Source organism: Desmodus rotundus, chromosome 2 (assembly GCF_022682495.2).
Source record: "Desmodus rotundus isolate HL8 chromosome 2, HLdesRot8A.1, whole genome shotgun sequence".
Taxonomy (NCBI): Eukaryota; Metazoa; Chordata; class Mammalia; order Chiroptera; family Phyllostomidae; genus Desmodus; species Desmodus rotundus.
In genome coordinates this window covers 6,721,201-6,738,499 of record NC_071388.1, presented here as the reverse complement: position 1 = coordinate 6,738,499, position 17,299 = coordinate 6,721,201, and the positions used below count along the sequence as shown (strand labels likewise).

General features: G+C 51.2%; 1 protein-coding gene across 1 annotated transcript in view; it reads right to left on the bottom strand.

The window, feature by feature from the left end:
• Positions 1–5,399: 5,399 nt before the first annotated feature.
• Positions 5,400–17,299, bottom strand: part of PCP4 (Purkinje cell protein 4) — a 52,510-nt gene continuing 40,610 nt past the window's right edge. Inside the window, exon 3 of the mRNA XM_024559789.3 lies at positions 5,400–5,800. Coding sequence (XP_024415557.1) covers positions 5,673–5,800 — 128 coding nt within the window. The 3' untranslated portion in view covers positions 5,400–5,672. The remainder of the gene's footprint in view (positions 5,801–17,299) is intronic.

The window sequence follows — 17,299 nt, the reverse complement described above, 5'->3', positions numbered from 1 at the left end:
GGCATGTGCCCTGACGGGGATCCAAACCGGCACCCTGTCCCTGTGTGAGGCGATGCCCAGCCCACTGGGCCACACTGGTCAGGGCTGGGAGGTGACTGAGGGCTGTGTGATTGCACCTGTGCCTGGGTGTTTTTGTGCAGGATTTCATCTTCCAGGTCAAAGACTCATCCTGCCCTTGGACAAGACAAGCTCACTGAAGCTCCTCAGTTCTGTTCGTCGCTGCTCCAGGAGAAGGCTCAGCTGTGGGTCCGTAAGAAAGACTGAGGATCAGGAAGCTTAACCAGAGAAGGACTTCTCCAACCTTTGGGAGCAACTGTGACCCATGGGATGGCATCCTCTTAAACATTCAGGAGACAGAGACCCTGAAGCCCAGGCACTTAGCAACAATGAGAATGGCTTAGCTTCAGGGGTACCGAATCTCCAAATTCCGATCAGCTCTGCAGGGCATGGAGCAGGGTGGCTCGCTTTTGACATGTCTCTGGTTGCTTTACCCATTATTATCCCTGCTCTGCGGACCCCTGACTCCCAGGGAGGTCCCACATGGCAAAGCAGCATGTCATTCACCCTGCAATTCTTATTCAATTAAGTATCTTTTCATAAAAGAGCAACTACTTCCAAAAGGGCAATGTGGCACTGAACAGCATCTGCGGCCACAGCCACAAGGAACATGGAGCCAACGTTAAAGCAGCAACAGAAAGGAGGAAGTGGTGACAGGCGCTGGGGGCAAACCCAGCCCCATTGGGTGTCAGCTGGGCAGGGGATGGAGTCCAGTGTGTTATTCAGGCTGATCACATGATAGCAAATGACATCAGGAGAAGTGGGAGGCCTGTTCCTGCAAAGGTAGATGTTGGACTGAATGTCTGTGTCCCCCAGAAATTCGCATGATGAAACCCTAAGTGCCAATGTGCTGGCCTGAGGAGATGAAGGCCTTTGGGAGGCGATTACGGTTAGATGAGGTCATGAGGGTGAGGCCCCCGTGGTGGTACTGGTGCCCTTGTAAGGGAAAATGACACCAGAGCGCGCTCTCTCCCCACCACGTGAGGATGCAGCAAGAAGGAGGCTGCCTGCCAACCAGGAAGAGAGTCCTCATGGGGAACTTAATTTGCTGACACCTTGATCTTGGACTACCAGCCTGCAAAAGTGTGAGAAATAAATGTCTATTGTTTATGCCACTCAGTCTATGGTATTTTCTCCCAGCAGCCTGGACTGACTAAGACACTGGGCACAGAAGCCTGGCCAAGGCACCCCACCTCACTGACCCATGCTGGGAACTGGAATCCAGTGGAATCTCCTAAATATGCCATTAATGAGCATCTGCATCTGAAAGTAAGTCCTAAAGAAGCTCTAACCCTAAACTCTTTCTCTCCAATCTCCCCTTACAATTGTACTAATGTATCTAGGTTAACCTTCAGGGTCTAAAAATTTCTTTTCATTCAAAGATACAATGAAAGGACTGCACGACTTGGAAATAGATGACTCTCTGAAGTTAAAATCAGTCAATGCAAAACAGGCGACCTATGAAGATGGCCCCTGTATGAGATGGTCCGCCACGGTCACCTGAGATGAAACCAGGCCTGAGCCTCCCCCAAAACACAGGACAAGAACAATAAAAGGAGCTAAAAGTAGTGGAAAAGAAGAGGCAAAATTATTGTTATTTGCAGATGATGGGATTGTCTCCCTGGGAATCCTAAAGAATCCACCAAAAACTGAACAGAGAGTATGTAGTTCAGTAAAGTGAGTAGTTTTATAGAGTTAAACATACAGATATGAGCAGTTGCCCTAGATAACAGCAAAGCCAACAAGAGAATGCTTCGGGGAAAGACTCTTTAGAAGGAGAATAAAACTATGAAGTGATGAGAAATAGAACAAAAAGACCTATATGAAAAAATTATAAAACTTTACTGGAAGTCATAAAATGATGTAAAGACATCAATTCTTCCCCCCATTGTGCTCCAGTTTGTTAATAAATTTAATGTAATTCCACCTGCCCGTGGAGTTCTACTCTTCTGTGAGCATCTTAGATGAACTATTCTGGGATGGCTGTGAGACCTGAATAATTTGCTCTTTCTGGCTCATGTGAGTAGGTTTCTTCTCATTGCAACCAAATGATTAACTCAGCCTCAGCTACCCTCTGTCTCTTGTGGCCCATACATCTAGGAGCCCACCTCCTCTCATCCATCCTCTTGTATCCGTCTCCAAATGGGCTTTTGAAGCTTCCTGGAAAAAAACAAAGTTTGTTTTGCTTTCTTTTAAAAAAACCAAACAAACCTTTTTGCAGTTTTGACTGGCCACAATACCAGCTTTGGCCCCAAGTCAACAACTTCACGCCATTAACTGGCTCATTTCCCCATGACTGTTAGTTCAGGCTCACAGAAGGATTCGGATTGGCTGAGCTCACCCCTCCAATCAGGTTTCCACCATTGACCCAACTGGCAGTAGCCAAGAGGAGCAGAGTCCCAGGGAACTCTGGGCGGGGCTGCGTCAGGAAAAGGGTGTTGGTGATACAGGCAATGGCTGACTCGGTCACATAGTGTCCGAGTTAGCCATTGTGTTAGTCTCCCATGCCTAACAGCTTCTTTTTATTGAACACCTGCATGGAGCCAGACACTCAGGGGTTTCACCTCACTTTAACTCCTAACATTTCCCACCCACCTTGCCAAGTAGACTTTATCATCACCTTGACGGTAAGAAAACCACCTGCTCAAGGTAGGCAACTCTCTGCAGGCACTTGGCCCACTGACTTGTAAGTCAGAGATGAATCCAGTTGTAAGTCTCAAGTGTTGGGGCCCCCCCTGCCCAATTGGGGTTGCAGGGCCACTTCCCCCTATCTGGTGCTAATAAATCGTGCCTCTGGGCCTGCAAGTCTGAGTCTCTCCTTCTCCTGGGCCTGGTCCAGGTACTTCTCTACCAACCAACCAGCCACCCACCCGTATTCACCTGGTGACTCCCACCATCTTTCTGATCGATCGCCAAGCGCGGCAGCTCCCCAGGGAGACCTGGGTGATTCTGCAAGCCCAGCTGAGCCAGGCTGAGCTGCCTCCCCTCTGAAGTGCCACAGCATGAATCTCTCCATTTTTGTGTCTGCCTGTCAGGGCCTCTGCCCCACCAGCCTGCCAGCACCATGGTGAGGGACGGCCGCAGCACCAGGTACACATGCACAGTAGAGTCCAGTAAACACGCATGAAACATCGAAGGTGGGGTGGGGTGGGGGGGAGTGCTGGGGGGAAAATGGAGACACTGTACTTGAACAATTATAAAAAAGCAAAAAAGCACACTTATGAAACAAAATTAAATTGGTGATGCTCCAGCTTGCTCGGGCTCACCCTGGGGACAGTCCCTCCTTCCTTCTAGGGTAGCCCACGGGAACAGAAGGGCCCTCCAAAGCTGGGAACCTAAGCCACTCCTCCTTCCCCGGGCTCCACAGGGCCACAGACTCAGCATACCCAGTGCCCAGGCACAAGAGGCACCATTAAAATCTTCCCTGTGCTGTTAGCTGGACTTCTACACTCTCAGGAATCCAGCTGAGAAGCAATAATTAAATTCATCCCTGTGGCTGAAAGGAAATCCGATGTACCCTTGACCTGTGATTGGGACGAGAAGGGTGTATCCTCTCCGACCGTCACAGCCCTCCCTCCACTCTCATTCCGCACCAGTGGGCCAGTGCTGCTGAGGGAGTGCTTCCTGTCCCTCGAGAATTTGGGGACGCCACTGCCCAGGATCTCCTGCTTTGCAGGGACAGTCCCCCTAGGGGGCGCAACCTCACTGTAAAACCAGACCTGCTTCCAGATGGGTCAGAGCGGGAGGAGAGTGGGCCACTGGGGCCAGACACACCCAGTAAGGGGGGCCCTGCTTCCTTTCTGTGAAATCCTCAGAGGATGAGGAACAATGGGGGTGCTGGGAACACAGGGTGTGGAGGGAATTCATCTGAATTACATAAGCCCTTGTTTTGTTCCCAGCTTCCTTTCCATCGGGACTTCAGGGAACTCCGAAGAACACTGCATCACAACCTTTCTAATTTATGTGGCATTTGTACGGTCCCCATCTCAGAAAGCTCTCTATGGAGTGTCCCCTCAACCTGCTGTCCTCTTTTCAGTGGGGATCACAGGCCACCAGGTGCCCGGGGAGCCCTGGCTGGTCCCTACTGCTGAGGTGATTCTTAGTGCCAAAGCGATTCTATTTAGGTTTCTCTGATTAAACACCCATCCGGGGAACCCAGAGCTCTGTCCCCACCCTCCCCCGCCCCCATCCCTAACAGGAGAAATCCCCTAACACCAAACAACAAATACATTTTCAGATGGATTTTTCAGACAGTTAATCCTCCCAAGCGTGCCCTTCCTTCTGCCAGGAGCAGCCTCGCCTCTGTCCCAGGCATTGCCTTGCACACTGCTTGTGGCTTCCACCATGCTGTACGCCTGCACCCCAGGCACATGTGTGTGAACAAGCACACACACACACACACACACACACACACCCCAAGCCCCGCCCTCCTCTTCCCACCATGTTCCCCTCTCCACCTGGATCCTTGGTTGAGGAGCTGGCAAAGGGAACAGATCGGATGCCCCACAGTTTTATATTGTGTTGTCATGGAGCCTCTCGGGGTGCGAGGAAGAGATGCAACTCCCACACAGGTCCGCACCTGGCAGAGCTCAAACAACAGCCAGACACAGGGGCTGGGGGATCCTGCCACCGGGGGCCCCAAGGCAGGCATGCACCCAGGGCTTTGACTCCGTCCCCCTACATGATGGACCTCTCCTGGCTGCCTGCGGAGCCCTGTGAGGTGAGCTGTGCGAAGCAACTTACCTGTGAGGTCTGCAGGGGCGGAGATGGGGTTAGAGAGAGGCCAGGCAGCTTCTCTGAACTTCAGGTGGTGGTAAATAACCCGCACAGGTAACAAATCAGTGTGCGGAGCTCAGGGAGGTGGGGAGATGGGAGAACCACCTGCCCCCAGAGCCTCACAGGTGTGGAGCACTGCAGGTAAGTGGCGGAGGGACCCATCGGTGCAAAGTCCTGTGTGAAGTCCTAAAAGGTGCCTGCTGAGCTAACCTGAGTGACATAGGCCAAATGCAGATGCATCGACGCCCCCACCCTTCTTGTGCTTCTGGGTGAGTCCTAATCCCCCAGTGAAACTTCCAGTCTTTGGTGTCCCAGGGTGCAGCGCTCTAGTCCCACCACAAGCAGAAAATGCATTGCGATCGCCGGTGGGAAAGTTAGGACTTCCCATAGGGGACCAGTAGTCTGAGAATGGGCCTCGGCCTCCACAGAACAACTCCTAACAGAGGCACCGTGGTGTTTCAGCTCTAACCTTAAGGGAAGCAGAAAAGAGACACCTGGTGTGCAGACCTTTAACAGTAGGCATGTCCCAGGTTAACAGAAGGCAGAGACAGAGGCAGACACTTGAGTCACGCATCTTCACTCCATTTTATTACAATGTCAGGGAAAGTAGTTGCAGGGGGGGACGATGTTGGGGATGGACACAGACACGAAGCTGCTCACAGCTGCATTGCCTACACCTTGCTAAGAGAGAGGAGTGTCGGGTGGCTGTACATGCAATGTGGGACTGCTGTGCGTGTGCGCAGTGGGCAGGTGATTCCTCTCTAGGGGGGTTCTTTAGTTTCTCGACAGATGATGGCTGCACTCGGTGTCTTCTGGCCGACTAGGAAGGGGCTTCCCTGCTAGGACTGGGACCCAGCCTTCTTCTTCTGGAATTTTCTGAACTGGGACTGAATGGCCACCGCCGCACGTTCTGTCTCTGGCGCATCCATGTCGATGTCAAACTCTTCTTGAACTTTCTTCTGCCCATCTGTAGCAAGAAAAACACAGACATAAGGCAACCCCTGAGCTGAAAGCAAGCAGGAAGCCAGATAGCAACTTCGGGAGAGCCCAGCCCCCCAGCCACTGCCAGGCATTCACCGCCCCCAGCACGAGACCAAGTCTGCAAAGTGAAGCCCTGGGGTGCACGTTCTGACCCCTACCTGAATCAGCTGACTTCTGGCTGCCTGAAATCTACACCTGCCTGGGATGATGAAGCTCAAGGACCCATCACAACATCTCAGACACTTTCCATGCGTGGTTTTCTGTTCTCATGTTCGTATTTTACATATCATGTTAAGCGTATCAGCTGTGCTGTTACTTTCTCCCGGTATTTCATGTAGATGCAGTTTAAATACTGCTACAGATATTAACCCAATGGTAGCTGATATGCACAGCAGCTCTGAATTAAAATCATTGAGTCTCTGGGCAAACTTCCCCGGCCAATGAGATTGGTTTATTGAATTAAGGCTTCTGTTTGCATCACAGTCACGGATAGATGTCACCATTTGACCTTCACAATGAGGCTGCTTTCACAAGTCTTAACATTTGGTTCCAGAGAGGCAGGCTTAGCAATTTGTTTGCTAAGGCAGAAAGACTTGACTACTGCACAGTGTAATGACGGTTGAAAACACAGTAGGAGCCAAATCAAAGTAAAAATGAGCTGGTGTCCCTTGGTGCTATGCACCTAACCGAGCACTGGCCAACATCTCGCCAAATACTACAAACAAATAAATAAATAAAATGCTCTAGTCCGAGAAGGGAAGAACCTTTAAAACTCCTCAGTCCAGTGAAAGCTGATCATCAGAGCCACAAAAGTCACCCCTGTTTTTTTAATACAGACCCGGGCCCCCCCCAGACTCGGGGCTCCCTCTTCACACAGCCGCAGTGGGGAGAGCTCTGGAGAGCAAGACTGAGTTCAATAATCTCGCCACTGGGGTGCGGGGACCTGACAGCCCCCTTTTCTAAAGGGCTCTCAGGTGGCTCTAAGATGCATTCAGGGCTGAGATCCAGCTCCTTTGTCCACAAATGAATGGACAAACAGGGTCTGCAGTTAGTTCACGGCCGAGCTGGGGACTCACCCACCCCTTGGCACCTGGGCCACGGCCTGTCTGCCACCTGGCCTTGCACCTGGAGCCTGGCAGTGGCAGGGGCACATCCAGGCTGAGGATGGGAGAATCAGGAACACTGAGACAGGATAGAAAGCCCCAAGGCGGGGGTCAGGGGGAAGGGCAGGGACAGGGCTCTATTCCTGACTTTGTCACCAGGCTGCCTGAGTGCAGCGTTTAACCCACATGTGGCCCGTGTGTTCCCTTCCTCTCTCGGTGACTGGGAATGGTGACGTTTAGGCAGCACGGGGGCACAGGGTGCTGGGATGGCTGAGAAGTGAGGCAGGCTGGTCTCTCCTACTTGCTCTGTTCTCCTCTGTCTCAGATGCAGATCGATAGATAAAGAGATCAATAAGAGATAAATGATAGGTTAGATAGATAAATAGATAATAGAAGATAGGAATTTATACCTATTTTATACACTGATATACATGTACATATGCCCTTATTACAGATGTGTCTGGTTGCGTGACTCGGCCTCCGCAGCCCATGGAACAGCGTCCCCTCCATTTTCCCAGAAACTAAGCAGCTCCCTCCAGGAGCTCTGCATTCACACCTCCGTCTGGGAGGAGAGGACACGGCTTTGCAAGCCTTGCCGACCGATCACTCCGTGACCTAAATCGGCAGAATCATTTTCCTCTGTCCCAGATTTGCTGCTGATGCCCATTAAAGCAGAGCGCTTGAGTGCATCGTTGTCCAGGGACTATTTGGGGCTCTTATTTTAACCTGCGAGCGCCCAGGTGATGCCTGGCACTGTGTCCTGCATCAGGGAGCCATTCACTCTCTGATCGGCCCTTCAGGGGCCCTTTCTTCGGGGCATCTCCTCAGGGGTCAGACCACCGGGAGGGACCAGAGATCCCTGAGACCCCAGTCAACGCTTTAAAGTGCTCCATGAGTGGGAGCACAGGGGCTGGGACTGGAGAGTGAGTATCCAGCAAACCTGAAACAGGAACCAACCCTCCAGTACGAGGAACATCTGTGTAGGCAGCGCCTTCACGCTGGGAACTGTCATATTCTTTAGATGATTTAGTGACCCCAGGCTTCTCCTAACCCTTGTGTCTGCTGGGTCACAACCACAAAGGGGGCAAACTTGCTCTGATTCAAAATGAAATGAGAGATTTCTGTCTCAGATTTAAAATGTTGCAGCAGCCCGCAGTTTTCGGAAGGGCCTGATTCATCTTTTTCCTTTTATAATAACAAAAAAACCAGCAATATTTTTCTTGACAACTGATAAATGAAAATGCAGGAAATTATGTATATTTAGGGGCTATTTAATGAGACAGTAAGGACAGGCCATAAAAGCAAATTTCACAATTATATCTTAAACTAATATCTTCAGCCAAAAGTGATGTATAGATTCCTGCCTCATTTGAAAAATATTACGGTGTTTAAAAAACAAACCACTAATATTTCAAGAATCATTACACTCCATTGACTTTGAAGCCGAGCACTCCCTGGGGACAGTCTGCATTGTTCCTCGTTCCCCTGCACTGGCCAGGGACGGGCAAGGCAGAGGAGGGGACCCGGAGTGTGATCGAGAAGGGACAACTAATCAGATTCGGTGGCACAGGGGTCCTGGGAGCTGGATGAGCACAGCTCTGAGCACCCAGACTCAGCAAGAGTGAAGGGACGAGAAAGGATGTGACCTGGAGGGACCGCAGCCAGGTCCCAGCCCTCAAAGCCACTCCGCAGGGCCTCAGGCCTGGCACAAATTCAGGTCATCGAGTTGCAGCCACGGCTCTCCGTCTGGGACGGTGGAGATGGCAACAACAGAAGGGTTCAGGGTGGCCCTTTGAGAGCCGCCCCTCTGATGTGGTTCCCGGCCTGCAGGATCCTGTGTTGTGGCTGCAATATACAAATACACACGGACTACGGAAATCCTGTGGAGGAAAAGGGATGGTGCAGCCACTCTCTCAAGAGGAGAGCACCCCAACCCTTGCCTTGACAGGCTTTTATTGCTTTTCTAGGCCCCTCACATCAAAGATGCTCCTCATTTACTCTGCATGGGTTTGTTTCCGGTGGTTATCTTTTACAGACAACAAAGGAGAGGATGTTGCTAAATACATCAAAGAAGAATATTTGCAATGTAAAGGGAGAAATGGTCGAAACCGGTTATGCTCCATACCTGGAAGGTCCAGCCCAGATTTGGGGAAGATAAAGATACTCAGTAAACATTTGCTGCCTCAGGGTGAGGGAGTTTTAGCAAAAGCAAGTCTCATAGCAGCCTAGGTACAATGCAGGCCTGATTTCTCAAGGGAGAACCTGTCCATGGGTGTGGGTCCTGCCCTCCAACCTCGCTCCCCACTGGCTTTTCTGAGTGGGGGCTGGGCCACATTTCCCACGCTTGAAACGGTTCCCCATATCCCTCCTCGCCTTCACTCCAGGACAGAGACAGGGTGCCCACCCACAGCACCAGAGACCCTTTCTCCTGCTGCAACCCAGAGAGAAGATGTCTGCTGGGAACAGGAAGAGCACTGGGATGGGTGCTCCCCACGGGGTGTACCCCATCCCCTCACCCCACATCATGGTTCTTCGTGAGGCAATCGCAACCTTACACCACTTCTCCCTGTCCTCCCTGGTCTGCAGTCTGTCACCCACCGCGGCGTGATGTCCAGGAGGGGGAGACATCACCTGCCTTGTTCCAGCAGCCCACACAGGGCTCAGCACATACTAGGTGTTCAGTCAGTTAGTAACGGTCATTGCAAGTGAGTGCATGAATTACTGCGCCAGGCAGCTGTCCAGTGCGCGCCTTTATCTGGACGACAAAACCCAGCCAGTCACCCACAGTGGTGACCACGGCAGCTCCCTGTGGGAGGGTCCCTCACCCCCACTGCCAGCACCATGCTTTTAAAGGGGGGGTGAGTCTGGGAGGTGCTGTGGCAGAGCCTCCTTGGGACACTGTCCACAGACAACGTGGCAAAGATGACAAGAGGCTCCTCTCCTGAACAGAAAACGTGGCTACATTGGAATGGTGTAAGGAGGCATTTCATGGGGGAGACAGGCAGGAAATGGTCAGGGCCTGGGTGAAGAACAGGGGGCGCTGGTGTCCAGGGGTGGGCACCTTCACAGACGCAGCTCCTGAGAAACCCCCACTGTGTAGGCTCCCGCGCCAGGGAGCTCTGCCATCAGTGCCTGGCCAGGGGCCTGGCATCAGGCAGACAGTGCGCTGCAGCCATCTCTGGAATGAAGCTGACTCCCGCCCACCCTCAGACCCCCTGCCCTGCTCCCGATGAGGCAGTGAGCAGAAGCAGGGGTGTGGGCCCAGGGGAGAGCAGATTGGGGCCGTCTCTGAGTCTCCGCGACTCTCAGGAAGGTGCAGAGCTTCTCTGGATCTCGATGTGTTCCTCTCGAAAATGGAGATGTCAAACCTTTATTAAAAAAGCCCGACCCTTCTAGGCACCAGCGTACCGAGCAGGTCAAGGCCGTTTGTAAATCAAGCTAAGGCGGAGTGGTGTTGGGTAGGACATGCAGGGACCGCAGAGCAGCTGAGGGGGACGTGGCAGTCATCTGGTCCTCCAGCCTTGGAGCCCTGCATCTGCTCAGTGGTGAGACTCTCAGATGCTGGGGTCCTGATGCAAGGGGAGGGGAGGGCTTTCCAACAGGGCGGCCACACAGCCCTCAAACACAGCTGGCCCTCCGTGTCAAGTCCACCCCAGCCATTCGATGGATCGTGACGGGGTGGCCCCGGCTCAGCTGCACAGAGCATGGAGGCGACACCCAAAGGCTATGCCTAAAGACCCATGCCGCCCAGGACTCCGAGGGCCTGTGATGATACCCCTCGGCCAGTGCACGAGGGGGATCCCAGCCTCCCAAGCTGGCAGGCACTGAGTGCTCCCGGGCTTCTCCATAGGAGGGACCGTAGATCTCAGTGAGCAGTCACTTCCAGGTGGCTGTGCAGCCCCGTCCTCATCCTTCCCACTGGGGCTTCATCAGGAGATCTGCAAGGGCACCACCTGCGTTTTGATTTAGGGTCCTGCTGCCTGAGGTGGGCAGACCGCGTGGGCACCATGCTCCCAGTGGCGGCTTTTTGTCAGTCTGAGCAAACAAGCAGTATTTCACCAGAACGCTTCGTACACTACCGGTCTTCCATGGTCATCATTATTTCTTTCTGTCTGGGGTTCTGGAATTTCTTCATTTCTGTGCATCCCTCCTTGAAGAAATTCTGAAGCCGACCAGGATAATGGTCAAGAGATTCTTCATACCAATTAGCGGGTTTAATATGAACAAATGGCAATCGCCACTCCCCCTAACCACCCCAGAGAAAGAGGAGACCCGACTTCCTGACCGCAGAGCTCAGGGGTGAGAACAACCCCATAACTGTAATGTCCTGTGTGCCTGAGGGTCCAGGACCTGCACTGAGCCTTGCAGCGTTCACCCAGACTCTGCCAGGTCCACTCCCTGAAACACCTGTTCTCAAAGATAGGGGGCAGTCTGAGGAGCCAAGGCTAAGAATCCATCAGGCTGGGCAGCTGACATTACCCACCCGCCGTTTACCCATCCTGCGTGGGCCCATCTATCTTCTCCCCCCGCCTCTCTCTCTCAGAACAGAGAGCACAGCTGCAAAACGGTCCCTCACAATTAGACTGCTCTCCCCCGGCAGAAACTTCGTCCGACAAGGAACACCCAGCCCGAGGCTCTGCCAGTGAGCCGGGCACAGTGAAGAAAGGAGGGCCCCAAGTCTCAGGACGTCTCATGGTCTGGTCCTGCCACAACCTCCCCTCCAGGAAGGACACCGGTCCTGTTCAGATTTACTGCAGATACTTCTGATGCTCTTCCCCTGAAACATTTGGTTGTTTTCACTGCAGAAACGGCCAGGAAGGGGCCCTGCTCTTTGGCATTTTATGATGTCACAAGAGAAAGTTCAGATGGCCCCTCCTAAGGATGCCACTGTGATAACAGCCACCCTCTACTGAGCATTAAATCCACCCTCCCTTGTGGACTACAGTGGATTTTCTTTGACAGATGATTTCACGGCTAATGTAAAATAGAGGGTCATCAGTATGGAGAGAAGGAACTACCACCAGCTGAAGACAATTCCAAATGAACATTACACGCCTCCGACATTGTCATGAAACCCCATTGAAAGGGAATGGGTTGTCACACTCAAATCCTGTTTGCGAGCATCTATTCTGAGAAATGCGAGTCTCGCGCTAGAGTAGTAGTTATCACATCAGCCCTACACCTGCCAGCCTGTTCTTACAGAGCATCTGTGTTCATCTGCAAAGTACCGCTGACCAGGAGCTTAACCAACAGACATTCTCCCTCAGTCTGGAGGCTGAGAGTCCGAGGTCAACGCATGGAAAAGGTTGGTTTCTCCTGAGGCCTCTCTCCTTGGCTTGCAGACAGCCATCTTCTTGCTTAGTCCTCTCCTGCTCTGGTGTCTTTTCATCTTCTTATAAGGACACCAGTCAGATCGGATTGGGACTCACCCTAATGACCTTGTTTTAACCCACTCACCTCTTTAAAGGCCCTGTCTCCAAAGACAGCCCCACTCTGAGGGACTGTGGGTCAGGGCTCCCGCCTGTGAACAGGGAGGGCACATAACAGCTCCTAACCTAACACCGGGACCGAGAGATTTTTAAGTAGCTTGTATTCTTTGCCTCGCCTGGCTTCTGCAACCGTTCATGAGAGCTGCAGGGAATGGCCATTTTCCCCATTTTAGAAAGGTACACGGAGGACAACATAGGTCACCCTGGATTGCACAGGTGAATGCTGGCCGAGGGCTGATTCGGGACTCAGGTGTTGTTCTGAATCCTGCTACTTTCAGCTCCCTAGACAGAGGCAAAAATGACAGCCTTCCGTGTGGACCAATAAGTGTCGCTCAGGGTGAAAAACAATCTTACGTGGTGCAGTCTAAACACATGACATGGTGAACCAGTTTGCAAAATCTGCGCTTTCACCAGGCGCTCCAGGAGAACTGCCACCCAATTCCACCATTTGGCCAATGGTCTGCAGTGCCCGCCAGGGGCCCGTTGCTTAGCTAGGGGTCGGGAGAGAGCAGAGCAACCCTGCTCTCCCTGGGGAAATGGAAAATGAAAAGGTACGTGCACCAATGAGTAATGGAATTTCAAAAATTCCAAAAAGAAAGTGGACTGATAAGCAGCAGAGTGTGTGTGAAGGTGGTCAGGTTGGGCCTCGGGGAAGGAGACATAAGAGAAGGGGACGCCTGTCCCCAAAGGCAGCCTACAACCCACCTGTCCATGGGGGAGGGGGTGCCAGGAGCCCCTCATCGATGAGAAACAACACTTTTTGAAAAATTAGTCTTCACTTTTTGAAAAAATTATTCTTGATTTATGTATTCACATTCTAAGTGGCAGACTCTAAGTAATTAGCATAAATTCTTTAGAAATTAACAGACACCGCCCTGGCTGGTGTGGCTCAGTGGACTGAGCACCAGCCTGAGAACCAGAGGATCACCTGTTCAATTCCCAGTCAGGGCACATGCCTGGGTGGCGGGCCAGGCCAGGTCCCCAGTAGGCAACCACACATTGATGTTTCTCGCCTTCTCTTTCTCCTTCCCTTTCTCTAAAAATAAATAAAATCTTCAAAAAAAAAAAAAAAAAAAAACAGACACGCAGTCATCTAAGGCAAAATAGAGATATTCATGGATCCCAAACAGCCCAAGATATGATTTTTTAAAAAGTTTGAAACTCACATCCTTCCAAAATACATCATACTAACTCCACGCTGACCAAAGGAGCTGAGACATATGTTACTGAGTTTATGATGACGTACAGTCATTGCCTAGAGAAGTTAGTCATGAACACAGGGGCTTGTACACACGCACCCCCCCCCACACACACACAGAGTGGTAAAGGCTTTCGTTTATGTATTTATAAAACTCTCCATATTTTAAGGTTTATTTTATGGAAACAAATTACCTCCTAAGGTCTAACCCTTAGATCAGAAATTTGTGCCTAAGCAGTAAATTGGTATATAATTGTCCCCAGTAGGAGTCGCCTGATTAGGAGGTGCGGCACAGAGCGTACTATAAAAGGACCTGTGAGTTCGCACGCCATCAAGAAATAACAGTCATTTAACTTTAAGTATGCCTTGCAAACAGGGCGTTAGAATGCCAGGTTCTCAGAATGTCCTACCTTCTTCCCGAGGGTAATATTAACTTGGAAGGAATTAATAGTTGTCACTGGTGTTGCACTTGATACATAGAAGGTAACGGACACAGTGCTCGCCTCCCGGCCTCTGAGCAGGGCACCTACCCTCTCCACACGAGGGCCACCTGGGCCCGGGAGAGCCCATGTGACTTCCTTCAGAAAGTCCCAGCCCCGGCCCTGGAGGCAAGGAAAGCCCAGAGACTGGTAAGAAAATGAAGGAAGGGTTGGAATTTCTATCCCTTAAGCCTCTCATTGGATCAAAACATACTCAGAGAACAAGGCCTGTATTGTTAGAGAAAAGGCCAATCCGTCCCAAGAGAAAAAAAATCATAAAAATGAATTTATAGGCCTGATATCTAGGGATGCTGGCATTGAGCATCCATTTTATGAAATGCCAGTAAAAACCAAAAACAACACGTTCTTGTAAGAAGCAGCAAATGAAGGAGGACACAGCATCTCTGCCAGTTGTTCCTGGGTTCCAGCAGGCCCTCCCAGGCTGGGCGGAGGCTGGGAGTCCAGCAAGCGGCCCGGGTCCAGCTCCAAGCCCAGTCTTGCTCCTGCCTGCCGGCTCGGGATTTATCAGTGGGGGCTGCTGGTGCAAAGAATTGCAATTTTCCAGGTCTTTGCTAAGCAGCAGAGATTAACGAGCAGGGTCAGACATTAGCAGCAGCTGACAAAGGGGCTTTCTGCATCTAAAGTGCTCTCACATCAAATAAAAACGCAATTCTCATTTCTGCTCACTTTCCATTTACCAGGTTCGCACCTCCTTGGGTGCTCACAGCTTTTTCCAAGAGAGAGAAATTCTCCTTTGCCCTAAAATAGAGGCACTCTGACCCCCACCGCCTCCTCTGTTCACACTGGGCTTTGGTGAATGCAGAGCCTGGTTTGTTCGGCTGAAGGAGACAGCTTACTCCCAGCTCCTCTGGGTCCCTGGCTTCTGGCTGTTCCATCTCTCTTGTCACTACCTACATGCCCCTCACTTTTCCAAAATGGCTCCCCAGCTGTTGTATTGAGGTCATCAAATGAATCCGTGGAAAAGAATGAGCACCGCAAAGACCAGACTTTCCCCCAAATTCGTTAAGAGAACCAAAAATACGATGGCCGAGTGGATGGTTTTCCCGCCCCTGGGGTTAGACTCCCAAAGCACGGTCCAACACGGCTGCCTGAGCACCAGCCCAGAATTTTTCTATCAAAAAAACAAACCCGGTTCCTAGTTGTATTCGTGAGCACAAGCTGCTGTAACAATGCACCGCAGGCTGGGCAGCTCAGACAACAGAAGCATTTCCCTGCCGCTCTGCAGGCTGGAAGCCCAAGATCAGTGGGGCTGGTTCTTTCTGACAGGCCTCTCGCCCTGACGCCCAGGTGGCTGTCACTCTCTGTGTCTTCACGTGGTCGTCACTCTGTACGTGTCCGTATCCTAACCTCCTCTTCTAGTGAGAACCCAGTTACATTAAACTTGAACCCACTATAACAGCCTCGTTTTAATTTAATCACATCTGTAAAGACACTGTCTCCAAATAGAGTCACATCCTAAAATACTACATGGGTGGGGCTTCAACACCCCAGTTTCCAGGGGGACACAATTCAGCACATAACACGAGTCACGATGCCTACATTTTAGAGGCAGATGAGGTATGACAGAAACGGGGGCGCTAAGGAAGGCTCGAATTCCAGTTCCGATGCTCGAGTGTGGTCAGATGGCCTTTCCAAGGTTCAAGTCCTTCTCCTGTGTTTGCAATAGGGATGACAATGCATCTAGGTTTGTTTCTCTCTCGGGGTGTTCAGAGGGGCGTGGGGAGGAAGTGCACTGGCCCACGTTGTCGGATGTAGAGGGCAATTACAAGGGCAAGGTTACTTCCTGAGATGGTGGCATGCAAACTGGCTCGCCCCACACTCTCTCCTTCCAGCTCCTCCAGCGCAGAGGCTGACAGCCTGAAGGAAATTCATTCCCAGATGTCCTGGGAGTAGAATTCAGCCTCTGAGGCTTAGGGCCAGACAGAAGCACTGAGGCAGGATCATAAAAAGGCAGAAGTGAGCCCATGGATGGTGGCCAAGGACAGGAAGATCCCACCAGCTCAAAGGCAGAGGCATTGGGTTTCCCTGAGGCAGCCGCAGGGAAATCCGCTGACTTGTGCCTGATGCCACGGGCCAGTCGGTGAGTGACAGCAGCAGTGACTTCTGCCAGAATGACCTAAGGGGTGGGGGAGTGTTTCCCATGTGCATCATCCACGGCTGTTTGTGGCCCCGGCTGGGTTCTCTGCCTTCTAGAAATCCTGTGAGGTGCTGGTAGCCTGGACGCCCCTGTCTATGGAGCCGGAGTGGGTTCTGTAGTCGGCAAGTCTCCTTCAGGTATGTCTACCTTCCATGGGGGCCGACGGCAGACGGGATGCTACGGTACATAAGGAAAGGCACGACCCCGTGTCTTCAGGGATCCGATCGCAGGCGGTACTTACTGGAGAATAACTTGAATGAAAGTTAGTAAATGAAACCCCTCTCCGGGTGGGAATAACATATCAAATGTTTCCTTCCTCTTCCAAGCACATGGAAAAAGTGGAAATTCCTCCTCAAAAAATCAGCAGCTAACTTCCCTAGCAACAAACCACTCAAAAAAGCCACCATTTGCCCTCCACAACTCTGACCATGAAAACAACGTCAAGCTGAATGGGAAGTGGGAACAAATGAACCATCTAACATTGCAGACCAGCCCTCCAGGCAAGCCAGCCAGGTATGTAAGCGCTCGAGAAACTCCATGAACAGAAATGTGCTGTGGCCACGTCTGCTCATTGCCTCCATTTACCTCCTTTTTGGCTTTAGTTATAAACCCCCTGACTGAGCACATGGTTACCAAGAACAAAATTTCCAGCCTTCTTATTGTTGACTGTAGCCACACAACTAAGCTCTGGTCACTATAATGTGGGTAGAATAAAAGAAAGCTAACAGACACACTTTGCCCTTTTTTCTTGTTTCGATCTGCTTCCTGCTGGCTGAAATGCAAGAATGGCTACATTTGAATGAATGGCTGGTGCTCAAGCAGCCATATTGGACCATAAGTTGGAAGTCTTACACCAAGGATGGAAAAACATTAATATAGATGCTCCATGATCCTTGAAACTACCCTGACTTCCCTCAACTACCTACCCCCAGATTCCCTTTACATGAAAGAGAAATAAACTTCATTGTTTAAGTTGTTGTTATTTTAGGATTTTGCTTCACGTAGATAAACCTCATCTACTTACACGTATAAGTGTATATATAACTCATTTGAAAACA